The following is a 26,637-nucleotide window of genomic DNA, read 5'->3' as shown; positions in this document are numbered from 1 at the left end:
GATAAAATCAAACTTCTAGGGTATTCCTAGGTGATTGATCAAATATAGATTACTTTCCCTTATGTCTTTGGTGAGTTCGAACTAAGGGTAATTGGTTAAAAACAACTTGAGGTCACTTTCCTTGATATACTCAATATCTTGTTGTAAACGGCATGAAAGAAAAAGGTAGTAGATGATAGAACAACCCTAAGAAATGTTAGTATCAAACTAGGATAGTAAAAGCACTCACTTGTCCAAAAGAGAGATGATAAGATAGAATTTTTGCAATAGGTATAAATCGACACTGCCACATAGGTGCCTTGTACTTTGGGTGAATACCCTAGCACATATTGATCAGGAGGATGATTTACCCAAATTATAATTAATTGAATTTGAATTTGAATGGAAGTGAATGGACAAGAAGTTACTAAGACTCTCCAAGTGTGTTATCAAAGAATCCAAAGGTTTATCTTCTCAATAAGGATGGTTTCTAACTCACTGACTCCAAGCAAGGTCACTTGTAAAATCAAATATTACTAATTCAAGAGATCAAAACACAACAATCTAAGGTGCAAACAAGCTTCCAATAGTGGGGTAAGTGACCTAATCTGACCCATATTAACCAAGGAGGACTATAAATGATAGAATAACAAATCGAGAAAGGTTTCAACTCATGAACTCAGTTATCTTGTTTGTTTTAATTGACCAACTAAATGCATCAATAGATTTTTATCATAAATCAGGCACACAAGACAACACTCTAAGAGTTCAAAAAAATGTCTACAAGCAATGGCAAAGGGACAAAGCAACCTTGCCCATAAACAAGAATAGTGTCTTAGTATGAATCTAATCCATAGAACCACTACCGTGTATGTTCTCAAAATATTTCCCAATCACGCACATAGTCCTAGAAAAGAAAATTTGGGCAGCACTATGGTTCTTAGTAATGGTCAACTCTACAACTCTTACAATCTCAAGTCAGCAAAATTAAATCCTGGTGCACCAAGGTTTTGACACATTCTGAGAATTTAATCAATCAAAGATGTTGAGGAAATATGACAGCCCAACAAAAGACTACACCCATGGAGATTTCTTCCACAAGGACATTTATATAGCAAGTGTTGCTACCATGGCGAAAGTGGCTACTACTGCTTCAGGTTTTGTTTGCGTGGTTTACCCAATAAAGGGAGTATCCACTATGGTTAACCCTCTCTAATCAAGGAAGACTCACAAAATTGGACCACATGGGGACTTAGCTCAGATTCAAGGGTTTCAAGTTCCTGATGTGCCCAAAAGGGAACAGAGCATACTCCTCTAGCCTCTTCACCTTACCTAAACATAGCAAACATATTCATTAACATGCTAATTTGAAATCACTTCACTGAGGTTTGGAAAGCCAACAACAATCACCACCAATCTCAAGAGAGAAAGTACCAGCAAATGTTGAAGACAAACCAAGCGAGATAATAAAATAATATCAAATCCTTCCCTACCTACAAGGGGATCTATCATCAAGAAGAGCTTCACATGTAAGGAAAGTGAATGAAGCCCACTCTCTCAAGATCACCAAAAATAGTGTTCATAGGGCCTAATTACTATGTGAAACATGTATGCAAGAAAGCAAATCTAGGTCCAATTTTAGAGCACCAATCAAACTGTGAAATATGAAAGCATGTAAAACACTCAATCCAAATGCATGAGAGGTTCACTTTTAATTCCAAAGTCCAAATGTTATAGAGATGTATAAGAATACCTTAGATCCAAACCAACGTGTACGTATCACTTCACTGATCTAATGAGCCAAGCAAGTGCTCCAAGCAAACAACAAGCAAACCAATACAAGATATATATGTCTTACGCAATCCCTAGGGTTAGATCTCAAAATCTGATTGTTAGAAGTAATAATAACCAGAAAATAACTCAAATAAAAACTCATATCATACATTGAACCATGTGAAAATTAAATGCATGTTAATCATTAAATGCCCTTTTTTAATTTTGATTTTTGACCTAGTCAACAAGATTGGACCTATATGCCATGAATTTGGACCCAAAACCCTAAATACAAAATAGAGACCCTTGTTGAAAAATAGAAACCTTTCCAAAAATGTTAGAGTTTTAGAAATATATGTTCATTTGTGCCCAAGGGACTCATTTTGTCAAAATAGACCAATTTTTGTAAATCAAGTGTTTAAGCCCTCATATGAGCTCTAAACTCAAAAGACAAAGAAACAACCCTATTTAGAATTATGAGACCTTTCCAAAAATGTAGAATTTTCTTTAAAAATTGCTAATTTACACCCGAAAATGTAGACTATTCTAAAAAAAAATTGCTAATTTGTGCCCAAAAATGATATTTCATGAGAAAAAAGAAAAATTTATAAAAAAATACAAATTAACTCGAGAAAATCTAAAGTTTTAACAGAAAATTTTTTGATATTGCTCCAACCTGTAAAAATAAATTCAAACCAAAATACCAAGCCATTTGGGAGATATGATCAAATCTTTAAGATCTAGCATTTTTTTGTCTCCACACAAGGAGGTTAGCTCCAAAAATAGCCAAAACCAATATGTAAAGGTGGGTTGCCCCATGGTGGGTGCCAAAATAAAGTGTGTTAAAATGTTGACACACTTCTATGAGTCATTATATCTAAGATTTCAATCTCAAATGGCGACCCATAGCTCTTTATTCATGGAGTGCAAGGGTTTATAATGGAGGCCCTCAGTTTGACCTAGTTTGTGCCCATGCAAGTACACCATAAAATGAGAGATTCAAAGAGGAAAAGCAAGAGTGCTAGTCTCCACGATCATCAAATATGCATGCAAATGAAGATGCAAGTTAATCTAAATGATAACAATGCAAAGTAATGCAAGAAAGAAAACCTAATCTATGAAAGGAAATAACAATGCAAGATTAATCTATGAAAGCAAATATGACTCTAAGCTGATATGAAAATGCAAGGATAAAGCATGATGATGGAAGTCATTAATGCATGAGAAAAGAAGACAAGAAGATAGAAGTTGCAATAAAGCTCCAATGTCCAAACCCTAAGGCTCAAACTCTAATGCTCAAACTCCTCCAAAATCGCTCTTCAAACCTGTAGCATAACAATACTATGGCAATGAACATCTATCTAAATGAGAAGGAGAGGGCTCCTTATAAAGGAAAGTGTGGAGGTGGGACGCTTCTCACAAGAGCAATGTGGGATAAATCCCTAAAAAGGAAGGTAAGAGGAAAAAGCCCACCACTTAGAGATATGTGAAAAAAAAAGCAATCTTTTTTAGATTTTATTTGATCTATTTCATTTTTTCATCAAAAAGAGAGCTTTAAATGGGGATTTATTTATTTAATTAAAAGAGAGATTTTCTTTTAATTAAATAAGATAAGATTTTTTAATTAACAGGGGGATTTTAATTAAATGAGATAAAATTATTTGATTAAAAGAGAGATTTTAATTAAATAAGAAAAAATTATTTAACTAAAATAGAGATTTTCTTTTAATTAAATAAGATTATTTTATTTATTTAAAAGGGATGTTTTCTTTTAATTAAATAAGATAAGATTTTTCGATGGGTTTCTGTGCAAGGTTGACAAGCTAGGGATGTCGTGCCCTAGCTCCATTCTGAGCTTTTCGTGCGTTCGTCTGCGGAGGTAGGTGTTCTAGTTGCCGTGAGGGTGGGTGCCTGGTCTATTTCGCCATTTTTGTAGGCTATTCTTTGTTCTTGGGTCGGTCTGCGGGCAGTGGGGACGGTGGGTCACGCGGCGCTTGGTTCGTGGTCCCCTACTGTGATTACTCTAGGCCAGTGGTAGAATGACAAGGGGTGAGTCGTCAAGGGTCTCACCTGACATTATTTTGCATGATGCAAAGGACATGCATCTGCCAAATCAAGGGGCGAGGGTGTTTGATAATGCCATTTTTTCTCAGAGTTAAGGAGTTATAGCATCAAGTCCATCTAGCAGTTCCTGGATCACAATGATAAACGGGTGCTTGGAGCGATGCAAAGAAAGACCTAAATTGGTAATCCCTTACGAGATGATTGCTGAGGATGTGGAATACTATTCAAAGCATTCGATGTACTGTAAATTTTTGGGTTTAAGAGTATCCCTTCAATTTCTAGAAAATTGGGCTCAGAGAGTCTGGGAGCTAGAGGGTGAAATGGATGTCACGTTGCTTGCAAACAACTTTTTCATGGTTACATTCACCTGCATGGCAGATCGTAATAGGGTATTTGAGGCAGGCCCTATTTTTACAACCAAGTTGGGCTATTTGTTAAGCCATGGCATGCAGGCTTTAACCCCTCTAAGGAGCTTCCAAATCGAGTCCCAGTGTGGGTTCGGCTACCCAGATTTCTAATAGAGTGTTGTCGGGAGGATGTTTTCCATATGCTCGCTTCGATGTTGGGGAAACCGGTAGGGTCCTCAACCCAAACCCTTGGGAAAAGGGTTATGACTTTTGCTCGAATCTGTGTGGAGCTTGATTTGAGTAGACCATTTCCAAATGAAGTTGAAATGTGCGCAAGATCACATTCTTGGGTGCAGCAACTCGATTATGAGACCCTTCCCTTCCGGTGCCGACTTTGTCATGAATATGGCCACCTGCTGCGTAGGTGCCCGAAGGCCAAACCGGTTGATCAGCAGCCTCCGCCCCCTCCTCGTCACAATCTTGGGGTGGATAAAGGGAAGAAGCCAAATTCAGGAGAGGAAAAGGATGTTGAGGGCTTTGTACAGGTCAAGGCTCGCAATCGTAATAGAGGTCAAAAGAGGACTTTGATGGAGAGACAGAAGGAGGATACCTTTAATAGATTTGATGTCCTAGATGAACTGGGGCAGCAAGAAGTTATTTCAGGATCTAGTAGCTTGGTTCAATTGGTTGTGGAGCCTGATCAGGAGATTGTCTCTTTCGACCCTCCTCCTGCTCCATAGGTTGAACCTACTATGCCTATGGTCACTGATGGGCAGAAAAGGGCTTAGGTGTCTCTGGGGTTAAATGCTAGTTGGGGTCAAGAAGCAGGGGGCGCGGCCCTTCCTGCAAGGAGTGTAGTTTCGGATATGGATAAGTGTGGCAAGTCTTCTCCTCACTTGGGTATTCTTCAGAAGGATGGAAAGAAGGGGGTTTCTGAGAAAAGTGGTAAAAGTGGGCGTAAGAAGGACATGGAGAAGATTAAGATGATTGGTGAGAATCTGGTGGAGTCAGGAGCTGTCAAGACCTTGGATTCTCATTTCCCGGCTTCCCAAAAATGATCATTATTTTATGGAATGCAAGGGGCTTGAATAGCGGCCCTAGACAAAAATTTGTTCGAGAATTGGTTAGAATTCATTCTCCTGATGTTCTTTTTCTTCAGGAGACCAAAGTTTCTGTTGAGAGTATGATGAGTATAGCTCCTAAATTGTGGAAGAATGGTCAATGTCAGTGCATTGGAGTGTAGGGATCTTCAGGGGGGGTAGCTTGCCTCTGGAACCCACGAAAGATCCAGCCTATGTGGTGGATATCCTTTAGATCTTCTGTTTCCCTGGTCTCTCTATGCTACGAATCAGGAGAGTCTGTTCTTCTCTCCAATGTCTATGCCCCTGTTGAGCTCCAAGGTAAGATCCTTACATGGAATAATATTCATTTTGTTCGTGGGTTATTTCCTTATCTGCCATGGATTATTGCTGGAGATTTTAATGCTATTCTAGATCTCTCTGAAAAATGGGGGGGTATCGCAAGACTTGAGCCCTCCTCTGTGCTTCTTCGAGATAACATTTCGGCACTCAATCTTGTAGATATCAAGCCTAGTAATGGCCAGTTCACCCGGAATAATAGAAGAATAGGAGATAATTGCATTGCGAAAAGACTAGATCGTTTCATGGTATCCTATTTTTGGGTGGGTGGATTATGGTCATCCAGGTCTGAGATTTTAGATTGGAGAGGGTCAGATCACTAGCCCATTAAGTTAGTTATTTCCTCCAACCAGTTGCCTCAGAAGCCACCTTTTAAATTCCAGCTTATGTGGTTAAGGGACCCTGACCTATATGGCTATGTTGCTGAGTGGTGGAAGGATGGTAGACCTGCCTTTGGTACAGCAATGTATATCTTTGCTAAACTCCTACAATATGTTAAATTTTAGCTTAAAATATGGAACAGGTATTGCTTTGGTAATATTTTCCAAGAGAAATATGCGGCCCAGGCTGAGTTGAATGATATTACCAGGTTGTTAAGGGAAGAGGGGGTGTCAGATTATTTGTTGCGGGAGGAAGCTAGGGCTCTGAAAACTTTGGAGGAGTGGGAACTGAGAGAGGAAATCTACTGGAAACAAAAAGCTCATATTGAATGGCTTCAAGAAGGTGATAAGAATACTGCTTTCTTCTTCAATTCAGTTAAGGCCAAACAACATGGTAACTACATATCAACCTTGGTGAATGCTAGGGGAGAGACGCTCTCTTCTTCTCCGGATATTTTCAACGAAGCTGTACAGTATTTTGAGTCTTTATTTAGGGAGGTTTCACAAGGGGACTCGGTTGAGGAGGCCCAGGTCCTTCCTTGTATTCCTTCTTTAGTCTCTTTGGAAATGAAAGAGCATCTTATGAGTGCCATCTCTTTGGAAGAATTAGAGGGGATTGTTTTCCAAATGAAGAAAGGAAAAGCTCCAGGTCCAGACGGCTTTTCGATTGAGTTCTTCCAAGAATTTTGGGATATTATCAAGATAGATTTACTGGAAGTTGTTCAGGAATCCCAGAGGAACAAGCAAATGCTTCGAGCTCTGAATTCTACTTTCCTTGCTCTCATCCCCAAGGAGGAAGGGGCTGATCGGATTAGTCAATTTCGCCCTATCTCTCTTTGCAATGTTATTTATAAAATTATATCTAAGCTGATAGCTAACAGGTTAAAAAAGTGGCTTCCAAAGTTAATTTCTGAAGAACAGAGTGGCTTTGTGACGGGGCGCCAGATCCTGGATGGGGTGGTTGTGGCGACTGAGACTATTCATTCTATGGCCAATTCTAAGGACAAGGCTATGTTCATTAAGTTGGACATGGCTAAGGCATATGACAGAGTTAGTTGGTCATTTCTCCAAAGGATTCTGGGTGCCTTTGGTTTTGAGGAGGAATGGATTCGGTGGGTTTTGAGTTGTGTGAATTCAACTTCTTTCTCAGTCTTGATTAATGGGGAACACTCTAATCTCTTTGGTGCTTCTCGGGGATTACGACAAGGCGATCCCCTATCTCCTTATTTGTTTCTTCTTTTGGCAGAAGGTTTGGGCCGGTTGATAAAAAATAATGTTGAAGGGGGCTTTATTCAGGGCTGGCAATGGGGAGGAGGTCTCCTTGTGCAATCTCACCTACAGTTTGTGGATGATACAGGCTTGATGGGTATGGCTACCATTCGGGAGGCTTCTAATATACGCAGAGTGTTGGATGTTTATCTTGCTACTTCAAGTCAGATGATTAATGAGGACAAATCTTCCATATATTTCTTTAATACTCCACCTTCTATTCAAAGGAGAATCGCTCATATTCTCAGATTCCAAATTGGAAGTCTTTCGATGTTCTACCTCGGCATTCCTATCTCTGGTGGTAGGCATTCTAAGGAATCATGGCAGGTTATTCTTGACAAGTTTCGGGCCAAAGTTACTCATTGGACTCACCGCTCGCTATCCTTTGCTGGTCGGGTCCAACTAATTCAATCTGTGGTTCAAGCTCTTCCTCTCTATAGGAGTATGGTTCAGATGGCACCGTTGAGCTTTCTTAGGGAATTGGATTCCTTAGCAAGACAATTTTTATGGGCTAGTAATCTATCTTCAACCAAGTGGAGTCTTGTCAAATGGGAGGTTGTCTGTAGTCCAAAACGGTTTGGTGGTCTTGGTTTACGGCAATCAGTGCTGACTGGTACTGCTCTGGCTGCTAAATTGTATTGGCGTTGGTGTGTGGAAAAGGAACAGGTCTGGACTAGGATTTTGTCTCTGAAGTACCTTCCAGGGATCCCCCATAATGATATTCCTCGGTATGGCTTGTGTGGGAAAGGCTCTGTGATTTGGAGTACTCTCAAGAAAGGAGCGGCACTCATTAAGGGTGGCTTACACTGGATCCGCAAAAGTGGCTCAGAGGCTCAGTTCTGGCATGATGCTTGGGATGGGTATCCTCCCCTGGTTGTTCAGTATCCTCATTTGCACAGGTTGGCTCAGAGTTTCTGTGATGCTGGATGGTCAAGAGTGTGCGACTTTAAATCCTTTTCCCCTCAGGGTCAGCTGGTGGAGGCAAGGTGGAAGAATCTGGAGGAGTGGCCTATTTTTGGTTCGGAAGTGGAGCGGGCTGAGCTCCAGTTCATTCTTTCGGGGCGGGACTGTAATGCCCTTAGGGGTGTGGATATGTTGGCCTGGTCCCCTAATCCCAAGGGTGTTTATACTATTTCCTCTAGTTATCAGGAGTTGCTCTCCCAACAGCTGGTGGGAGGGGAGGTTCATTGGTGGAAGAAAGTTTGAAGTCAGTTTTCTTGGCCAAAATGTAATTGCTTTATTTGGACCTTGGTTTGGAACAGGTGCCTAACATGGGACAATATTCGAAAGAGGGGTTTTTTCGGCCCATCGAGATGTATCCTTTGTAGTAGTGGGGAAGAAGACTCTATGCATTTATTCTTCCATTGCTCTTTCACTCTACAGTTATGGCATTTCTGGTGGGAGGTTTGGAAACGCCCGTGCATTCACACCTCCTCTCTAATGGATTTTTGGTTGAGACTAGGGAGGCCCCCATCCCTGGCTTCCTTTTTGTAGGATGTTTGGTATACTGGTCCTACCTTTTTGCTATGGCAAGTCTGGCTAGAATGAAATCGGAGAATATTTCGGGGAGAAGCTTTGGGGATTCAGGAGGTTTGCATTAGAATTTTGGGAATGATTCAGGACACAGTCTTAGCTACAAGTGAGGTGGTGATGCCTTTTGAGAGGGATGATGCTGTAATGGTTGACAGGTTTGGAATTCAAGGAATTTCTCCAGACTCTGCCTATGTTAGGAGAGGCAGAAGGGCAAAACATAAAGTCCAAAGGTTAGGGAAGTGGATGACCCCTTCGGATGGCATTTTAAAAGTTAATATTGATGGTTCATCTAGGGAAAATCCAAGGCCTACTGGTATAGGTGGGATTGGTAGGGACTCTTCTAGAAGGGTGGTTTTTATATGCTCAGTCAATAAAGGGATGCAAACTGTTAATGGAATGGAAGGTTTGGCTATTCTTTATGCTTTGCAAAGGGCATATGCTCTGGGGTGGCGCAAGGTGATTTGTGAATCTGACTCTCAGGTTCTTGTGAATCTTCTACTTGAGAGGAAGTGTTCGGATGTTAGTTGGGAGTTGTCTTTGATAGTGCAACAGATTTTACAGGTTAGTTCTATGATGGATTCAGTGTCTTATACCCATATTCCAAGGGAGTGGAATAGGCCAGCTGATAGTTTGGCAAAGTGGGCATCTGGAAATGTAGATGGTTGGTGGATTGTTGAGTGGGAGCAGCTACTAGGTGAGTTACGTCAAGACTTGGAGAGAACGTTGATAGAGGATGTAAGTGGAATCAGGGAGAGTTGATTTTGCCTCTACGGTTTTTCTGTGGTTTCTAGTGTTTCCTAGGGTTTAGGCCTTGTTCTGTTTTGTACTGCTTTGCTCTCTTCTTCAATAAAGTTTTTACCCCTCTTTTTTCAAAAAAAAAAAGAGAGATTTTAATTAAATAAGATAAAATTATTTGATTAAAAGAGAGATTTTATTTTAATTATGACTATTTTATTTCATTAAAAGGGATGTTTTCTTTTAATTAAATAAGATAAGATTATTTAATTAAATGAGAGATTTTAATTATATAAGATAAAATTATTTATTTAAAAGAGATATTTTCTTTTGATTAACTAAAATTATTTTATTTATTTAAAAAGGATGTTTTCTTTTAATTAAATAAGATTATTGATGAAATGATCAAACCTAAGAAAATATTTAAATAATTAAATTAATTATAATTTGATCAAGGAAAATGATTTGAATTGATTCAATAAAATATTGCAATGCATTGATTCAGGAAATTGATGAATTAATTCAGGAAATGGATAAATTGAAGAATGGGGGCTCATAGTCTAGGCGACCATTTTAGGGTGCATACAGGTGGCATGTTGAACTGAATATCAATCTTGTTGTCAAAATTGTATTCCATGTTTTCCAAAGTATGGAAGTCATATGAGTATCATGATATGAAAGTATCATCTTTGGTACTTCGTGCAAATGAGATATCTCTTGGACAAAACTCTTAGCTAAGGTTAATGATCCATCTTTAAGATTCCCTAGGATGAAGTGCACTACCTATGTCAAAATTCCCACTATTACCAAGATAACACCATGCTTATTCTTTAACATGGAGAACTCTTGAATGAAGTCCATGCTAATTATTTTCCATTTATACTTAGTAATGCTATGTAGGTACTCTACTAGATCCACATGCTCAACTTTGACTAGCTCACACCCAAAGAATCAAGCCACAAATTCAATGACCTCTTTATTTAGTCTTGGTTAAAAATACAAAGCTCTCAATTGCACTACCATATTGGTTACTATTGGGTGTCTTGAATTTAGTGACACACACTCCCTCTAAGATTTAAATTCCTTAAATCCCTTGAGTGTTGAATAAACATTCTACTTTGGTATCTCAAGATTTCATCTAGCTCAAATAAATTACCATTAAAATGGGACTTTGATTTGACATCTAATTCATCTTGTACTAGTACACATTAATTTGTATAAATTGAACCATATTTTGTGTCAAATTACCCTTTGTATTAATCATATCTCTATATGTCCCTTTCTACTAATAGAATAAACCACTTTATTCTACTTCCCTTTGATATAATCATTGTCAAATTCATACTCATAGAAAAATTATACCCATCTCCTTTCAATAATATTGGGTTGAGTAAAGATATACTTGTCATAGGTGATCCATCTTCAACTAAAAATATTTACCCAAAATGTCGTTATGTCTCCTCACTTGAACTCCATTAATCATAACTACTAACTCTAGGTCATATGGTGCATAATTAAGCTCATTTATTGTTTCAATTTCCTACTCATAAGAAACCACCTATCTATTTTGGATTAACACTCTTCCTCCCTTCTCCCAATGCATTTATCACTATCATTAATTTCTCAAAGGTATCAAGTGTAGTCAAAATTGAAGTTGGAATGATCTTCCCCTTCAAAATATGGAAAGGTTTCTCACTTTGTAGTAAGTGATTGGCGTTGTGATTCTAGAAAACCCCTCTACAAACTCTACAAAGTATTTCTCTAAGTCAACGTCAATGCCTTCTACTAAAATGGCAAGGCTTAGTTAATGCACCCCGTCTTGTTGAAGGGTATATCTAGATAGCTTATCCAAGATTTTTTCTCTAGCACTACAAAACTATTCTGAAATGATTGGCATCCTCCTTATTTGATTTAGAGTAAATAAAGATATCATAGAAAATATTAACACACAATAATCTAGGCACTCTTTCGAAACATGCTTTATTAGATTCACAAATATTGTAGAAGCATTACTTAACTCAAATAGAACCACTATGAATTTGTATTATTGTAGCTAAGTGCTATGAGTTGTCTTCAAATGCTCGTATTCCTTAAACTTTAATTGATTGTAGTTGAATCTAAGGTCTATCTTAAAGAACGTTTTAGCTCATTTCATCTAATCAAAGAGCCCATTGATCCTCAAAAGTTATCACTTATTCTTTGTAGTTGCATTATTTGGAATATTATAACCAATGTATAAGTGCGAAGTATATTCCTTCTTCACAAATATTACTGGTGCACCCCACAAAGACACGAGATCTAATAAACACTTGGTTCAACAACTCTAGTAATTATGCCTTCAATTCACACAATTTGGTAGTGGTAAGCCTACATGGAAGTTTTGATTGGGGCTCTTTCCTTGATAGAAAATTAATCCAAAAGTAAATTCCCTCCTAAGTGGTGAATCAACTCAAGTCCACTAAAAACACATCTTGAAACTCATTGAGGATAGGGTATTCATCAAATTATAGCTTCATGGTATCCACATCACTAACTTGGATGATATATATATAGACACACAAACCCAGATCCTACTCTAGCTATAGAAAGACCAACATTAATGGCAAGTTGAATTCCTATATTGAACAAATTAGCTGACAAGAAGATTTTTTTCTCAATAATGAAAATTACGTTAGTGGGAATGTAAGCTAAGACATCCTTAACTTGAGTCTCAACTATTGGTAAAGCATTTAAATTCCTTCCACTCAACTAAGAGTCTAATTTAGCTTATTTTTCTAATAAACAAGAATGTAAATAGGAAACATCTTCAGGATAAGCTTCCTGACCAAGTGCTCTTCTTAATAGAAAAGAAAATTTTCAATAATCTTTTTCTTGTTGCATGCTCTCAATACCTTCAAATACATCAAATCCAACACCCACAATTATTCACTCAAAAAATTTGTTGAGTTCATGGAGCATGTCCAACAAATGCAAAACCCATTTGATGACTACCTCCCTTTTCACCAACTCCAAGCCCCAAGCATGCACCAAGGAATTGATGTCCGAGTTTGTGCTAGGCAATGTTTAGTATTATTAAATTATTTCCCCAGCAGCTTCAAAATTGTAAGTGTCACCTTCATATCCTTATACTTGAGGAGCCACTATTGAAATCATAACATAAAATGCACATTGTAGTTACGTGGTGGGTAATGTGAAGTTTGCCTCCATGATTATAGGTCACCAAACACCTCCACACTATTCCTTGGCAGCAATGATATATTCCCCTTTAAAATGGTACAGGTTAAGCTCTCAACACAATGCACCATGAAACAAAAATGTAATTTTTTTTCCATAGATCTGCAATAATGCAACATTTTTTTGTAGATTTCTTGTTGATTTTCTATCATAAATCATTCAGATCATGAAGAATTGTCTTCAAAATTTGGGGAAAAAAAGGTTGTTTTCCGAATTTCAAAAATTGGTCAACGGTGCATTACATCGGGAGGATAGTTGCAATCTTTAAAAACATCCCAATAGCTTTACCCACCTCACATTTAATAACTGGTTATCCACAATAGGAACAATGATGTTAGCCCTCAAGTGAAAGATCTCAAAGATCTTCCAATTGCACCTCCCTCGCATCATTGAAGAACAACACCCATTTGAACAAGGTATGTGCCACCTTATTTCCCATGTCTACATGTGTCGATGGTAGTAAAACCATCAAGAAGGGGTAATTCCTTTTGGATAGAAAAAATGCATTTTTGTAAATGTTAGGCCTAAGTAGCATCACTTGTGATTGACTCAAAAATGATGAGGAATCACCTTCCAAGTGCAATTTTTTAATCCCCGCACTTCTTGCAAGTTTGATAGCATGTTCTGAAATATTATTAGTTTCATCTACAATTCTCTTCACTCCTATCACAAAGATGTTGCCATGATTATCTCTAACAACAAAACCACTCCTAGAAGGTCCTAAGTTACCCTTAAAAGCTCCATCAAAGTTAATCGTAGTCCATCATTCACTAGGTTTCAGCATTCCTATTTGCATGATTAACCCAACATTACCCATTAACATGATATTGTGACAAATTTTATGAAAACTATAACAACTAAACATAGAGAAGCTTACTTGGGATATGATGTCTAGCATCTTTGACAAATCATGACTACTTTTTGCCAAAGTGGAAGTTACATACTATGTTTACATGTTACATGTATGAAATATGTCAAATCTCATACCAATATGTTTCCATAACAATATGTTTCCCCTAACTCTTGCAAGGTATTCAATAAGTGGAAGAATGTTAGAAATCAAGTATTCCTATTATATGTTTATTCAACATTTTCATGTAATAATTTTGCATTGTTCATAATAAGATAATTGAGCTCCACCAAAACAAAGCATAAAGTTTTAAGTTAACATTTCTACTAAATGTAGATACCCTCAAGATTGAGTTATTAATTGTCAAAATGTGTTCATTTCTTAATATATGTTATAAGGCCTATTCTAAGATGTTATGACATATTTTTATGACAACTATAATAACTAATAACTAAAAATAGAGAAGGTAACTTTGGATATTATGACTAATATCTATAACAAACTATGACTATTTTTTTCTAAAATGGCAATTACATATTATTCTTACAAATTAGGCAAGTAAGAGATCTAGAATGTTGTACCTTCACTTTTATCTAACAAAACTAAAGTCTATGTGGCTATTTTTGGCCTATGGTATTACGACTCCATTTACAATATTGTTTGTTATAACATAAAGGATTCTTATCTCTAATCAAAATTGGAACCCTAACCTCTTATTAAGAGGTAGGGCAAAAACCCACCATTATCCTACTTGATTGACATAGAACTATAGGTAGGTGGGGCCCATATGCCACGCCCAAATATTCAAAAAAGCTAAGGTCCAAACATTATCCTAAATACATTTCATAGTAGAAATTCCCTAGGCCCTTAACACTACAATGATTGTTCTAATCACCCAAATCACTCCAAAATCAATAAAATTGCAACGAAAAATAGTCTCCCAATAAAGAACTAAAATTATTTCTTCAAATAATATTAAATTAATATAATTGAAATTCAATAATACATTAAAAATTGTTATGAATTTCTTAAGCCGGTAAATAATATGCATACCACAAAATCAATTAGAAAACTGAATTGTGAAATTTTTACTAATGTTATTAAGACTTTGATTCAAATCTAATTCCAATCCCCCACACATATATATACATATATTCCATTATCATATAGATACAAACATACATCTATCCCATTAATATGAAAGAAAGATTTACCGACAAAAAAAATTAAGAAATAAATTCAGTAAAAGTGTGTTAAAATGTTTTAAAATTTTAAAGAAATAAATACTGTCATTTGTATATGATGTAATCTACTTATAAAAAGGTTCATTTTGGTGAATAAAATCACTTATTTCAGTAATAATAAAAAGTGTGTTTTATACACACAGAACTAATAGATTTGAACTATAATTGCAATAGGATTAGCCCAATATTTTACTCTCGGTGGAATTATATATACACTTAAGTTAGACAAGTTTCAATAACTTTCTATGGAATTATGCACTTGCATTTTATTAACCATCTTTCAGAGGAAATCTCCAAACCATTTTAAAAATACTTACTCTCATGATTAGAAATTTTCAAATTTCTAGGCTTTTTTCCTCATTTTAGCAGCCTTACCAAGTTTACCCATTGCAAAAGGGTCTGACCAAACTCGCCTATTATCCAAGTGATGAGCCCGGAGTCTCACTGCAGTTTCCTTGACTTCAAATTCGCCCAGTCTAAGCAAGTCCTGGTGAGTCGTGTAACATAATTTTCATAGAGATGCATCTTGCAAATGTCATGTATACAGTGACTTATACAAGATGTCTCTATGAAATCGCAGCCTTACCAAGTTTACCCATTGCAAAAGGGTCTGACCAAACTCGCCTATTATCCAAGTGATGAGCCCGGAGTCTCACTGCAGTTTCCTTGACTTCAAATTCGCCCAGTCTAAGCAAGTCCTGGTGAGTCGTGTAACATAATTTTCATAGAGATGCATTTTGCAAATGTCATGTATACAGTGACTTATACAAGATGTCTCTATGAAATCTACTTCAAAGATAACCACAAGCATATAATCTCACAACACCTGTTCACTGACAAAGGTTATACAAGTCTTAACCAGCAATCAATCCAGTAAGAAAACCACCAATAGCTACTCCTGCATAGTTTAAACATAATACATGCTGTTTTTTTGTTTTGTCCATATTTACTCGTGACATGTACCGTAAGGCCAATGGCAACAAAAAGAACATTGAAGTTAATAGTTAGAAACAGATTTTTTAAAAATTGAATGATTAAGTTAAAATTTAAAAATAAGGAAGAAAAGACACAATCAACTTGACTATTAAATGAAACTGGAAATCAATGTGCTAACAAAATCACAAAGTGTTTCAGCCTTCAAGAACACTGCTATAATCTAGAGAATAGAAATTCAAAAACCACAGAGTGTTTCAATCTTCGGGTACATTGCCATGATCAAGAGAACGGAAATATAAAAATCACAGCCTCAGTAAAGCTTTTAGTTCTCTAAAAATTATAATCTGTATTATAATAGTAGCTTGAACATTTTAAAATGTAACTTAAGGAAAAAATATGATCATTGGTGTTTGTTAGCAAATGTTCTAACCAGCCAAATGCAAGTTCCTGCACATCCAGTTGAATGGCATCAAAGGCAAAACAGGTGCATATCTTGGAATTGCTATTCTAATAACCGCAGAATACAACAAAGAATAATATGGCATTTGTATCTTCTAAAATATCTGGAACCCCTAAGTGATTAATGTGTGACATGATAGCTTCTCAATCACCATCTCTTCCTAGCTTACAAAGACAAACCTCTGCTGTCCTCCTAAAGCGTAGATGTGGAATGCACATCTCACATCCCACAGTTTAATACTGCTTGACAAAATCAATGTGTTCCTCTGAGAAAAATTGGCCACAACGCGGATAGCTTTAATCAATCTTTACTGATGCATAAATAGTCCGCACGAACCAGAAACATGCATAAAACCCAATAGTGCCAGTCAACACAAAGAACGCATATGAGATGATCGTCATGTAGCCAAAATACAGGATTCCTGACACAACCTTTGTGATCTCCAGCTTAGTGAAGAAATAGAATGCAGCATATAAGTATAGGTACAGTGCGGAAGAGCCTGAAGTCAGATAAGCTCTCCACCACCAATGGTAGTCCTCGCTGCACAACTGAAAGTAGCAGAGGACGATTGTAATCTCAGCACAAGTGACAATAAGGATAACAAAGACTATGAAAAGGAACCCAAAAATGTAGTAGAATTGATGTAACCAGATGGAGGTCAAGATGAAGAATAATTCAATGAAAACAGCTCCAAATGGCAATATGCCTCCAATTAATATAGAGAAAACTGGTTGCATGTACCATGCCTGCTCTGGGATTTGCCTGGGAATTTTATTTGTCTTAACCGGATCCTCAATTGCAGGCTTCTTGTAGCCAAAGTAACTACCAACAAAAACCAAGGGCACAGATATCCCAAACCATAAAAATACCAAAGCAAACATAGTCCCAAATGGAACTGCACCAGAGGACTTTTCACCCCAGATCAGTCCATTGAGTATAAAGAAAATGGTAAAAGCAATGCCAGGGAATGTGAAAGCAGTCTTGATGGTGTTTGTTTTCCATTCTGTACCCTTGAACATCTTGTACAACCGAGCAGAAGAGTAACCACCAAACAAACCCATAAACACCCACAGCAACACCATTGCAGTCATCAATCCACCACGATTAGATGGAGAAAGAAACCCCAGCATGGCAAATAACATTGTCACAATTGTCATACCAATAAACTGTACTCCAGTTCCTACATAGACACAAAGGAGGCTTGAATTGGTTGGTGGCCTGAATACATCTCCATGGACCAATTTCCATCCTGTTTCTTCTTGGGCTTCCTCCTGTGTCTCCAACTGATTGTACTTTGAGATATCTCGGTACAGTGTTCTCATCATAATCATTGCCACCATACCAGAAAGGAACAACACAATCATCAAAGAATTGATTATAGAAAACCAGTGGATCTGGTCATCTGTCATGAGTAGATATGTATCCCAGCGAGAAGCCCATTTGATATCACTTTCCTGAAAGACAGCACTGTTACTTGCATGTGCATGTAGATTAATCATTTATGCACGTATTTATACAATGAAGACCATCTAATACAAAATACAGAAAATAGCATGAAATAGTTGGTCAATACCGTAAATGATACATCATAAGTGAATATGATTTCTCTACCCTCCTCCACTTCTTGTGGAGCATCAGTAGGCAAAACACGGCGATTGGTGCTTGGGTTGCATGTGGTCAATTGGGGATTCTCCTCAACCCAGGGTTGTTTGTACTCATGTTTGACACTGTTTCAAAATTGACCATATCCTCTTATTAGTAAAAGAACTGAACATATTGTGTATAGAATTGTGATCATTCTACCCAATCCTGTGGTTAAAACAAACCATCATAACCAAGTTTTTCAGATGCATTCTTAATACTATAGCGCTGAGTGGGAAGAAAAACAGGAAATTTCTTCAACTTGTTACTCAGAAATGAAAAAAGCTAAAACAAAAAACAACAAACTATTTGATCATAACATTACTAAAATATTCTAAAAATACAATTCTAACCTAACTGTGAAATACCTGAAAGGTATAACTTCAAATCCAACAATCCGAGCAGCATCAGTTTCTATATCTTTATGAAACTTAACCTCAAAAGACAGATGATTGTGTATGAAGTATTTCTCCTCTGGATTCTGTTCCCAGGTATCAAAACAGGGTTCCATGCAATGGACAAAAGACAATAATTTACAAGTGCCAATATAAAGAGAAGAACCACAATGTCATCATATGTGAACTTACCCCTGTGTAGCTAGCTTTGAACCCAACTCGAAAGCCATGTTCATACGAAGTAACTGGACTCCCATCTGCTCTTTGCCGGGGTACTGCAACTGGAAGATTATCCAAAATCCTATTTCAATCAAACTACGATATCAGTCACAAGCAAGGAAGCTCCTCGTACTAAAAACAGCATAGCAAAGATCATCTGTAAGACAAAATTAAACAGGATTTCAAAAAGAAACAAAGGTGTACATGTTAACTCGATATTCATCATCTATTTTCTCCTTGAAATCCTTTGCAGACTTTGCATTCAATGTTTTCTTGCAAGCATAATTACAGGTCTTTGCCTTTCTCATATGAAACTGCAATAGAAGATATAGTGTCATGTGCTTGATCAGATAAAACAGATTTAGCCCTGATCTCATATTCTTGCCAATAAATGCTTGTGATAAAAACTCCAATAAGATGTCTACATTCCATTATATAATGCTACAAACCCTACCGCAATGCCACAGACTTACAAACTCTTTCCTTTATATGAATAAAAAAACAAATAAACTAACAATGCGTCTATGAATCTCTCCCTAGTAGCAACCCAGTAAGAATGGACTCAAGAATGAAATACTAAATACTTACCACATAAGGAGAGTTCTCAATTCGATCTCCACGAAGAACTTCTCCAAGATTTTCTGCACTGTTGACAATCTTTTTTGGCTTACAATAGTCCAGAGAATAGTGGTCATAGGGGAGCTGTGTCTTTGTGGAACTCAGTTTGTTGACTTTAACTTGGAGCTCATCACCCTGGTAAACAGAAGGATACATAATAAGAATATCAGCATTAGACATCAGAAGCCCCCAAAGCCAGAAAAAAGAAAAGAAAAAAGTTAATAATATCAGCCCTTTTTCCAATAATAAGCATTCGAATGTGTACAACCAACAATAGAACTGAATAATATTCTGAAAAAATGATAAAAATAAAAAGTACTGTAAATAATTATGACTTCTGAAGAGCTTTTACAGAAGTAGAGGAAGACCAAACAGAAACAAAGGTGTTAAGAGGTCAAAGCCATGCCCATATAGTAATGGATATTTCATAGATTTGAAATGTTTACCATCCAAGTGGACAATTTGTTGTTAGCCATCCGTCTCCCAGAGTCTTATTGTGATGTAAAATTATTGTTGACAACTTATAGAACAATATAGCGGATGTAGTTTACTTCAAGATAGTACTAAATGCAAGGACGCCATACTAAACATGCTAGATAGTAAATCAGGTGCTCATCTGAGACAGATTAGCTTTGAAAAGAGAACTAGAAACAATTCAGAGTCCACACTTTGACTGCCTTATGAAAATCCTCCAACGAAAATCATGCAAAACTAAATAAGAGATGGATTGAGTTTGATTTAAGCATAAGAAGCAGGTTTGGCATCATGTAACAACAGGCTGAAAAACTACCTCGGCTATTTCAGTCCAGATTTCACTCACTATATGTTATATAGGTAGGTGTTTGACATCCTCCTAGAAACAATTTAGACTCAACTGTATCTCAAATTGCATAGAATTCACCATCTGCAGAAAGTGTTAACTAAAATATGCACTTAAAGATTATTTAATTATTTTTTTAAGAAAATTTCAAGAGTTCAAACTTGCCAACTTTTAGCATTGGGTTCAGGTAAGCAAAATAAATTAAAAAATCATTAGAATCCTTGACAGTGATCCTTGACTACATTGTAAGTCCAGTAAAAATCATCTATTTGGACTTATCTTCAACAATGTGTTGATTAGATCTCAGCAGAAAGATGCAAAAAGTATGAATCGGGAGATATTTAAGGTTGACCTAATACACTTGTGTGTAGGAACATGAAAGTAACCCCTCAATCTTATAAATTTTTAATGTCAAGCATGATAGTGAGGGTAGTAGGTAAGTGTATGGCACTGGAAAACAATTATGTGTGGATTTATAATCATAAGACAGCACAAGAAAGCCTTATTTAACCATTTTCCCTTGCCAAATAGAAATAGTGATATTACAATCGCACTCCTTTCTCCAACACTGCATTAGATCTTTTCTGGATCTTACAATAACAGACATTATATTTAAAGGTATTTTTCCATCACGAGAGAGGGGTTGAGGTGACAGGATTAAGAGATGTCGTGCACATTGTTCAGATTCGGACCAGACCCAAGGATATCAGTTCTAGATCTACCTTAAATCTGTTTTTGATTTGGATCCACCCATTTGTGATCATATTTCATACCTGTTTTTGGTAATGTTGACCGTTCCAAAAATAGATCCGGGGATGTCTAATGGGTAAAGGAATAGACCTATAAGGTACATCACCTCCTGGGAAAGGAATAGGCCTATAAGGTACATCGTAAGTAACAAATATACATGTTTATCAGAGTCACTCTCAATATGAATCCATCAACATGGCTCCAACATGTCCTGATTGTAATTTGCATGGATCTATATTCACCGTTTGCACCAGGAAAGTGCATTACTTATTACCAAAAGATCCACATTTGATAAAATCTCATGGTTATCCACCAATTTATGATATTTTGCAAACACAATATTTTTAATGTAGACTTAGCCCTCACCTGAAGCGCTTGAATATGGACATCCTTCTCATTTATTCAGACTAAGAAAGACTTTCTCGATAGAGAAGAATTTTTCCTCTTCAGTGATTGACTGAGTGAGAATGGCAAGTGTAGAACTAGATGCTTCAAAAAATAAATTTATTATTTTTTCAGTTAAAAACTTTCGATTTCATTTGCTGCTGTAATCGGAGTATAAATACGCAGTCAATATAGATGTCTTCTCGATTACGGTTTATAGGTCCTCCAGACCATTTGGGGCTTCTAAGTCAATAAAAGTCATAATCTAACAAATCAGAAATCAAAGAATCAGATCAGCCTTCCAGGTTATTGTACTTCTTCAAAACCTAGCTACTAGCAGTTAGATGAGACTAGAAAGATGCATCATATTTCACTACCTACACTTCTGCGACCCAAAAGGGTTGCGAAACACAATCCTGCAGAAGGAAGCTTTGCTTAAAATGAGATGACAGAATGGGGATTTATTCAACAAGCTCTCAGTTGAATTCATTAAGAAATACTGGAGAGAAAACAAAACAAATCCAGATCAAGAAACCCCTTTTAACTACCCGAATATGGATTTATTTAATGTGAGCAAAGGCAACTTGTAAAGATCCAGATCTAGTACAATCCACCGATTTATCTCTTCCCTGAAGAAAAATACTCACTCAAACCACAGTAAAACTTACAGATCTAGAATCTCTTCAGTTAAAAGCATTCACAATCGCATCAGAATCATTCATCAGAACGCCATCTCATCAATATCAGTCGCAAAGAAATTCATAAGTGAAAAAAACAAACTAAGATTTGAAAAACAGCTGAGGATTAGGCGACTTCGAAACATACAATCTTGAAGTCCTGGGGAGCTACTCCAGGAAGATAGAAGCAATTGGCTGCTGAAGACAGACAGAGGAGAAGCAGAACCAATATCGGGCCATTCGAAGCCATTTTAGTCTCGGAATGACGCTGCACTTACAAAAGAGAGGAAACCCAGATGGTATATGGTGGCTGCAGATCTAGTGCTGAAAAACTGATCCGGTCTGCATCGGCTGAAATGTTTGTCAGGGGTCCTCTATGTAGGGTATTCCGCCAACAAATGAGGGACGGTCCGATTTTGATCCCCTTAACAGCAGAATGAAGTCCAGTAATCTTTTATTTGCATTTAGTTTAATCTTAAAGAACGATTTGGGCATGGTTTTATTACCAGAATTTGCGGGTCTTGGGAGTATATACATTAATAAAAATAAAATGGTTTTGAAGATGAAAAAGTAATATTAATATTTTTTTAAGGTTTGTTTATTTCGGAGTTTTATTTTTAGTCGTTCATCATCTTTTGGATTATTAATTTGTTCTTCTATTCCATCTCATATTAAAATACAACTTCCAGTTTTTTACATTTTTATCTTTTTAATTATTTTTTACATGGTAGATATTGATATATGATGTTATTATTGTTTTGAATATGAAGTTTTGTATTGTACTCTTTTAATTTATTCAAAAGATTGTATAAAATATTTTTATTTTTTATTTTCTCATTTTAAAATTTATAATTTGTCTTGAATTGTTAAAAGTCAATTTTCAAATAAATGAGAAACAAGCAAATGTCATAAGGATTTACAAGAATGAAAGAAAGATGTTTGAGATTATGGTAAACACATACAAATCATCTAATAATGTATTGGACAAGTTTAATGGCCTAATTAGATAAGGAAAAGAACACATTGGATGGTCATTGTTGACATTTTTTGTCATCATTTATCTCATTACAGATAATCGATCAGAGACATCTTTCATGGGATAAGTTCTTTAATTTTCGGCCAAAACTGTTGTACATATTTGTGCCTACGCAGGATCACAAGACAATTTGAAGAGAAGGAACTATTTATTGTGATGTCGAGCAGACTGAAACTATTGTGCAATTTTGTGCATTGAAGGAGTTGGTCAAATGAGTTTGCATGTCGTAGGAGTCACTTTTTTGCTCATTTGACATTTGTAGGCCGAAATTGTTATGATTTTCATGCCCGCACAGGATCGCACAACAGTTTGAAGAGGATCTATTTGTTGTGATGTCATGAAAGCCAAAATTGTTGTGCACTTTTGGCCATCAAAGGAGCTTCATCGAATGAGTTGTCTTATCGAAGGAACACTTATTTTCTCATTTGATGTTGCGATCTTGTGCAAGTTGCGATCTTGTGATGCGCAACATCACATGTTGCATGTTGCAGTTTGTTTTTGTGATGTAATGTTGCGATGCAGTGCATTTTCGTGCCCTGCACATCATCGTGAATCTTTTCTGCAAAAGGAATGTAATGTTACGATGGTACGCATGTCAAAATTGTTGTGCATTTATGTGCCTACGTTATTTTTTCCTGTTGACTATGATGCAGCCCGAGAACTCAATATTTATTGTCGAATTTCTTTTTTTGGGTGTTTCCACACAACGTAAAGGATTTTTTTCCTATGTTGCCACTTGCAAAGGGTATGGACATGATTTTATTGACTACATGAGCATTTATTGGCCCATTTTTTGTCACTTCATGAGCATATTTTTGTACAGAATAAAAAAAAAAATTATTTCTTTCTTGATTGCAAATTTGTAACTTAACTCCAATGTAGTTGGAGTTTGAACTCAACTGTTGTAATTGAGTTATGTCTGATCTCTTTAAAAGGAAACTTTGTACATATTTTTTAAGTTATTCTCAGTTGTATTTTTGCAGTAGCCTTATGCTTTGCAATTGTATTCCTTTTGCCTGTCATTAATGAAATGTGTGTTTTACTTGTTCTTTCATTTACCTATCTTGTGCAGATTTTTGCCTCAAGTTAGATGTTATTTTGTATGTTCTTAATTTGCATGACGTGTTTATTGCACTAGTAAATGTTGTGTTGTAAAGTTCTTCTTACTTTCAATGTTCTCTTAGTTTCTAACATGTATAGAAGTCCTTTGGAGATAGATTGGAGTCTAGAATTGTGTAGTTTGGTGTTTCATTGATGTGTAGTACGTTTTAGAAAGAGATAGTAACCAAAGTTCAATCTAGTGCATCACCTTTCCCTTTCAGTATTTTAATTGCATCATCTCCTTCTCCTTTTTCCTCAAGAGTTATAGTTTAGGTGCATCCTAATTGTAAGGAAGGTGGCCTTCTTTGGAGATTCAACGTCAAAGTGCAAGTCCCACACTTGATGGGTGCTTCCATGTTACACAAGATCTCTTGAGGGTCACACCTCAAGAATGGGTCTAGACTTTTGTGTCAATAGTCACAACATGTGTTTGAAAATGGGGTTGCAAGGAGAGTGGGTTAACCATGCAAAAAACTTTGTATTTAAGTGCACTCAAGTTGGACTATTCCTAGGATAGGTTACTACATGATTCACCTTCATAAGCATCAACTAGATGCAATAAGTGCTAAGTGTTAAACTCATTCTCATGAAACATGGGCCAATGAGTTTGACTCAAAACACCACATAGGTTAGATCCTAATAACAATATCACAACATAAATTGAGAAGTTTCAAACCTTGGTAAATGTATAAAAATATGGGAAGAAAGTCATGTTGAGAAGGGAAACTTTGGATTATTGATAGTTTACACTAACTTAAAAAATGGCCAACTCCGTACTTCTAGAACTTTTGGAGAAATAAAGGGAGGGAAATTGTAAACAACTATGGACTTGGGAGAACACTACTACTAAGAAACAAGAGTTTTGGACCACAACATATGCTATAGAAAAAGGAGACATAATAACCTTTTCACACTCAAATTTCTTTCCCTCAAGCAATTGTAAATTCAAGTCTCTATCTCCTTTTGTCTAAAACTCTATACAAATACTAGCATTTTTTAAATTCTTCCTAAATGCCCTCCTATATAGATAGGTTCCTTTGATGAACTAAGCCATTTGTGATGATATGCACAGTTGTGTTTCCCTAGTGAATTCAATTTACTAGAGTCTTTATTCTTATCCACACCTTCTCCCTCTAAAACTCTATAAATAGTATCAATCTTTTATATCTCACACCTTACATAAATTTATCATGTTGAAATCAATCCTCAATCAAATTCAATGTTATGGTGCAAAGATTTAATGTATCAACATCTAAAGGTGAGGCAACATCACATCTTTCTTAGTTTAAGGTTGTCAGTGATATTGGGAAAATAGTATTAGGATTTGACTTGTCTTTTAGTGTGTTTTAGTCCTTTTGAGAAGGATATAATGGTTGCCTTTGGAAGGGTTGGGAATCTCTCTCTCTCTCTCTCTCTCTCTCTCTCTCTCTCTCTCTCTCTCTCTCTCTCTCTCTCTCTCTCTATATATATATATATATATATATATATATATATATGTGTGTGTGTGTGTGTGTGTGTGTGTGTGTGCGCGCACGCGTGTGTGCGTGTGTGTGCGTGTGCATGTGTATGTGTGTGTGCATGTGTGTGTGCGCGTGTGCGTGCATGTGCGTGTGTGTGTGTGCGCGTGTGCGCGCATGTGTGTGTGTGTGTGTGCGTGTGTGCGTGCGTGTGCGTGTGCGTGTGTGCGTGCATGTGCGTGTGTGTGTGCGTGCGCGTGTGTGCGCGTGTGTGTGTGCGTGTGCGTGTGTGCATGCGTGTGCGTGTGCGTGTGTGTGTGCATGTGTGTGTGTGTGTGTAGAATAATATTTTAGATTTGCATCCACTTTCTTATAAATTTGTATAAAATTGCACTTTTCAAACTATGTTTCAATTTTTGTAAGTCCTAAATTCTATTAATAAATTAATATTATGTTATTTTGTGGTTAAAGTTTTTATCAATACAATATAATGTTGGAAATATTAAACAAATGCATAACCAATATCTATCTAACATGACATCATATATATTCAGATTTCAAGATGACAAGATTGCATGAGAAGCTTAGAGAGATGTTGCAACAAATGATTGCATAAAACAAAGTACATTGAATGCAAAAGAATGTCAAATACAATCTAGGTAGTAATTTTATATTGAACTAAAGAGAGAGTGGAAACCTCAAAAATCTAACCAATGGGATGAGACTAACACCTATTTTATTAGAAAATGCTTCATTCTTTAAGGAAGGGGAACACAACTTTTTAAGGACAAGATGCCACAACATCACATTTTTGTTAACCACTTTATGAACCTAGTAAAGCTCAGTGAAATTGCAAAATTCTATGACTAAATGAAAATAAAGGTCTACAGTAACATCCCCGCTTAAGCACAACTTAGGTGGGTGAAAATATTGTGAGTCCCCACAAGTGAGTCCATGTTAGGTGGCTATGTACATTGTAGTATACCCCACCCCCTCTCCCAAATAATAAGAGGTCATCTCCCATTTAAAAATTATGTATACACCTATAAACATAGAGAGAAATGAAATTTATGGATTAAGAAGCTCCCCTATAATTCTAATGATAAATACTCAAAACTTGATGTAGAAGATGGTCCGTGAGCATCAAAAAATGTTCCCCACTTAGGAAGCAATAGTAAAAATGTGTATGTATAAGATCATCTTGTTACTAAAATAAATATATAAGAAGAAATCTCAGAGTATATGAACTTTGCGAGCTTTACATAGTGGTCTATGTATCATTTCCAAATGCTATCACCATCGAATCAGGTTTTAGGC

General features: G+C 36.5%; 1 protein-coding gene across 1 annotated transcript; it reads right to left on the bottom strand.

Annotated features, from left to right (window-relative positions):
• Positions 1-16,082: 16,082 nt before the first annotated feature.
• On the bottom strand, positions 16,083-22,075 carry LOC149550527 (transmembrane 9 superfamily member 7-like). The gene is made up of 7 exons (XM_089793533.1): positions 21,875-22,075; positions 19,066-19,230; positions 18,682-18,791; positions 18,451-18,559; positions 18,232-18,344; positions 17,796-17,949; positions 16,083-17,676 (listed from the first exon to the last, which is right to left on the bottom strand). The coding sequence occupies exons 1-7, from the start codon at positions 21,974-21,976 to the stop codon at positions 16,519-16,521; spliced, it is 1,911 nt and encodes a 636-aa protein (XP_089649659.1). The 5' UTR covers positions 21,977-22,075; the 3' UTR covers positions 16,083-16,518.
• Between the last annotated feature and the right edge of the window lie 4,562 nt (positions 22,076-26,637).

This window comes from Cupressus sempervirens, chromosome 7 (genome assembly GCF_028749045.1).
Source record: "Cupressus sempervirens isolate cs-2001-9-10 chromosome 7, ASM2874904v1, whole genome shotgun sequence".
In the NCBI taxonomy this organism is placed as follows: domain Eukaryota; kingdom Viridiplantae; phylum Streptophyta; class Pinopsida; order Cupressales; family Cupressaceae; genus Cupressus; species Cupressus sempervirens.
This window is presented reverse-complemented; position numbering and strand designations above follow the sequence as displayed.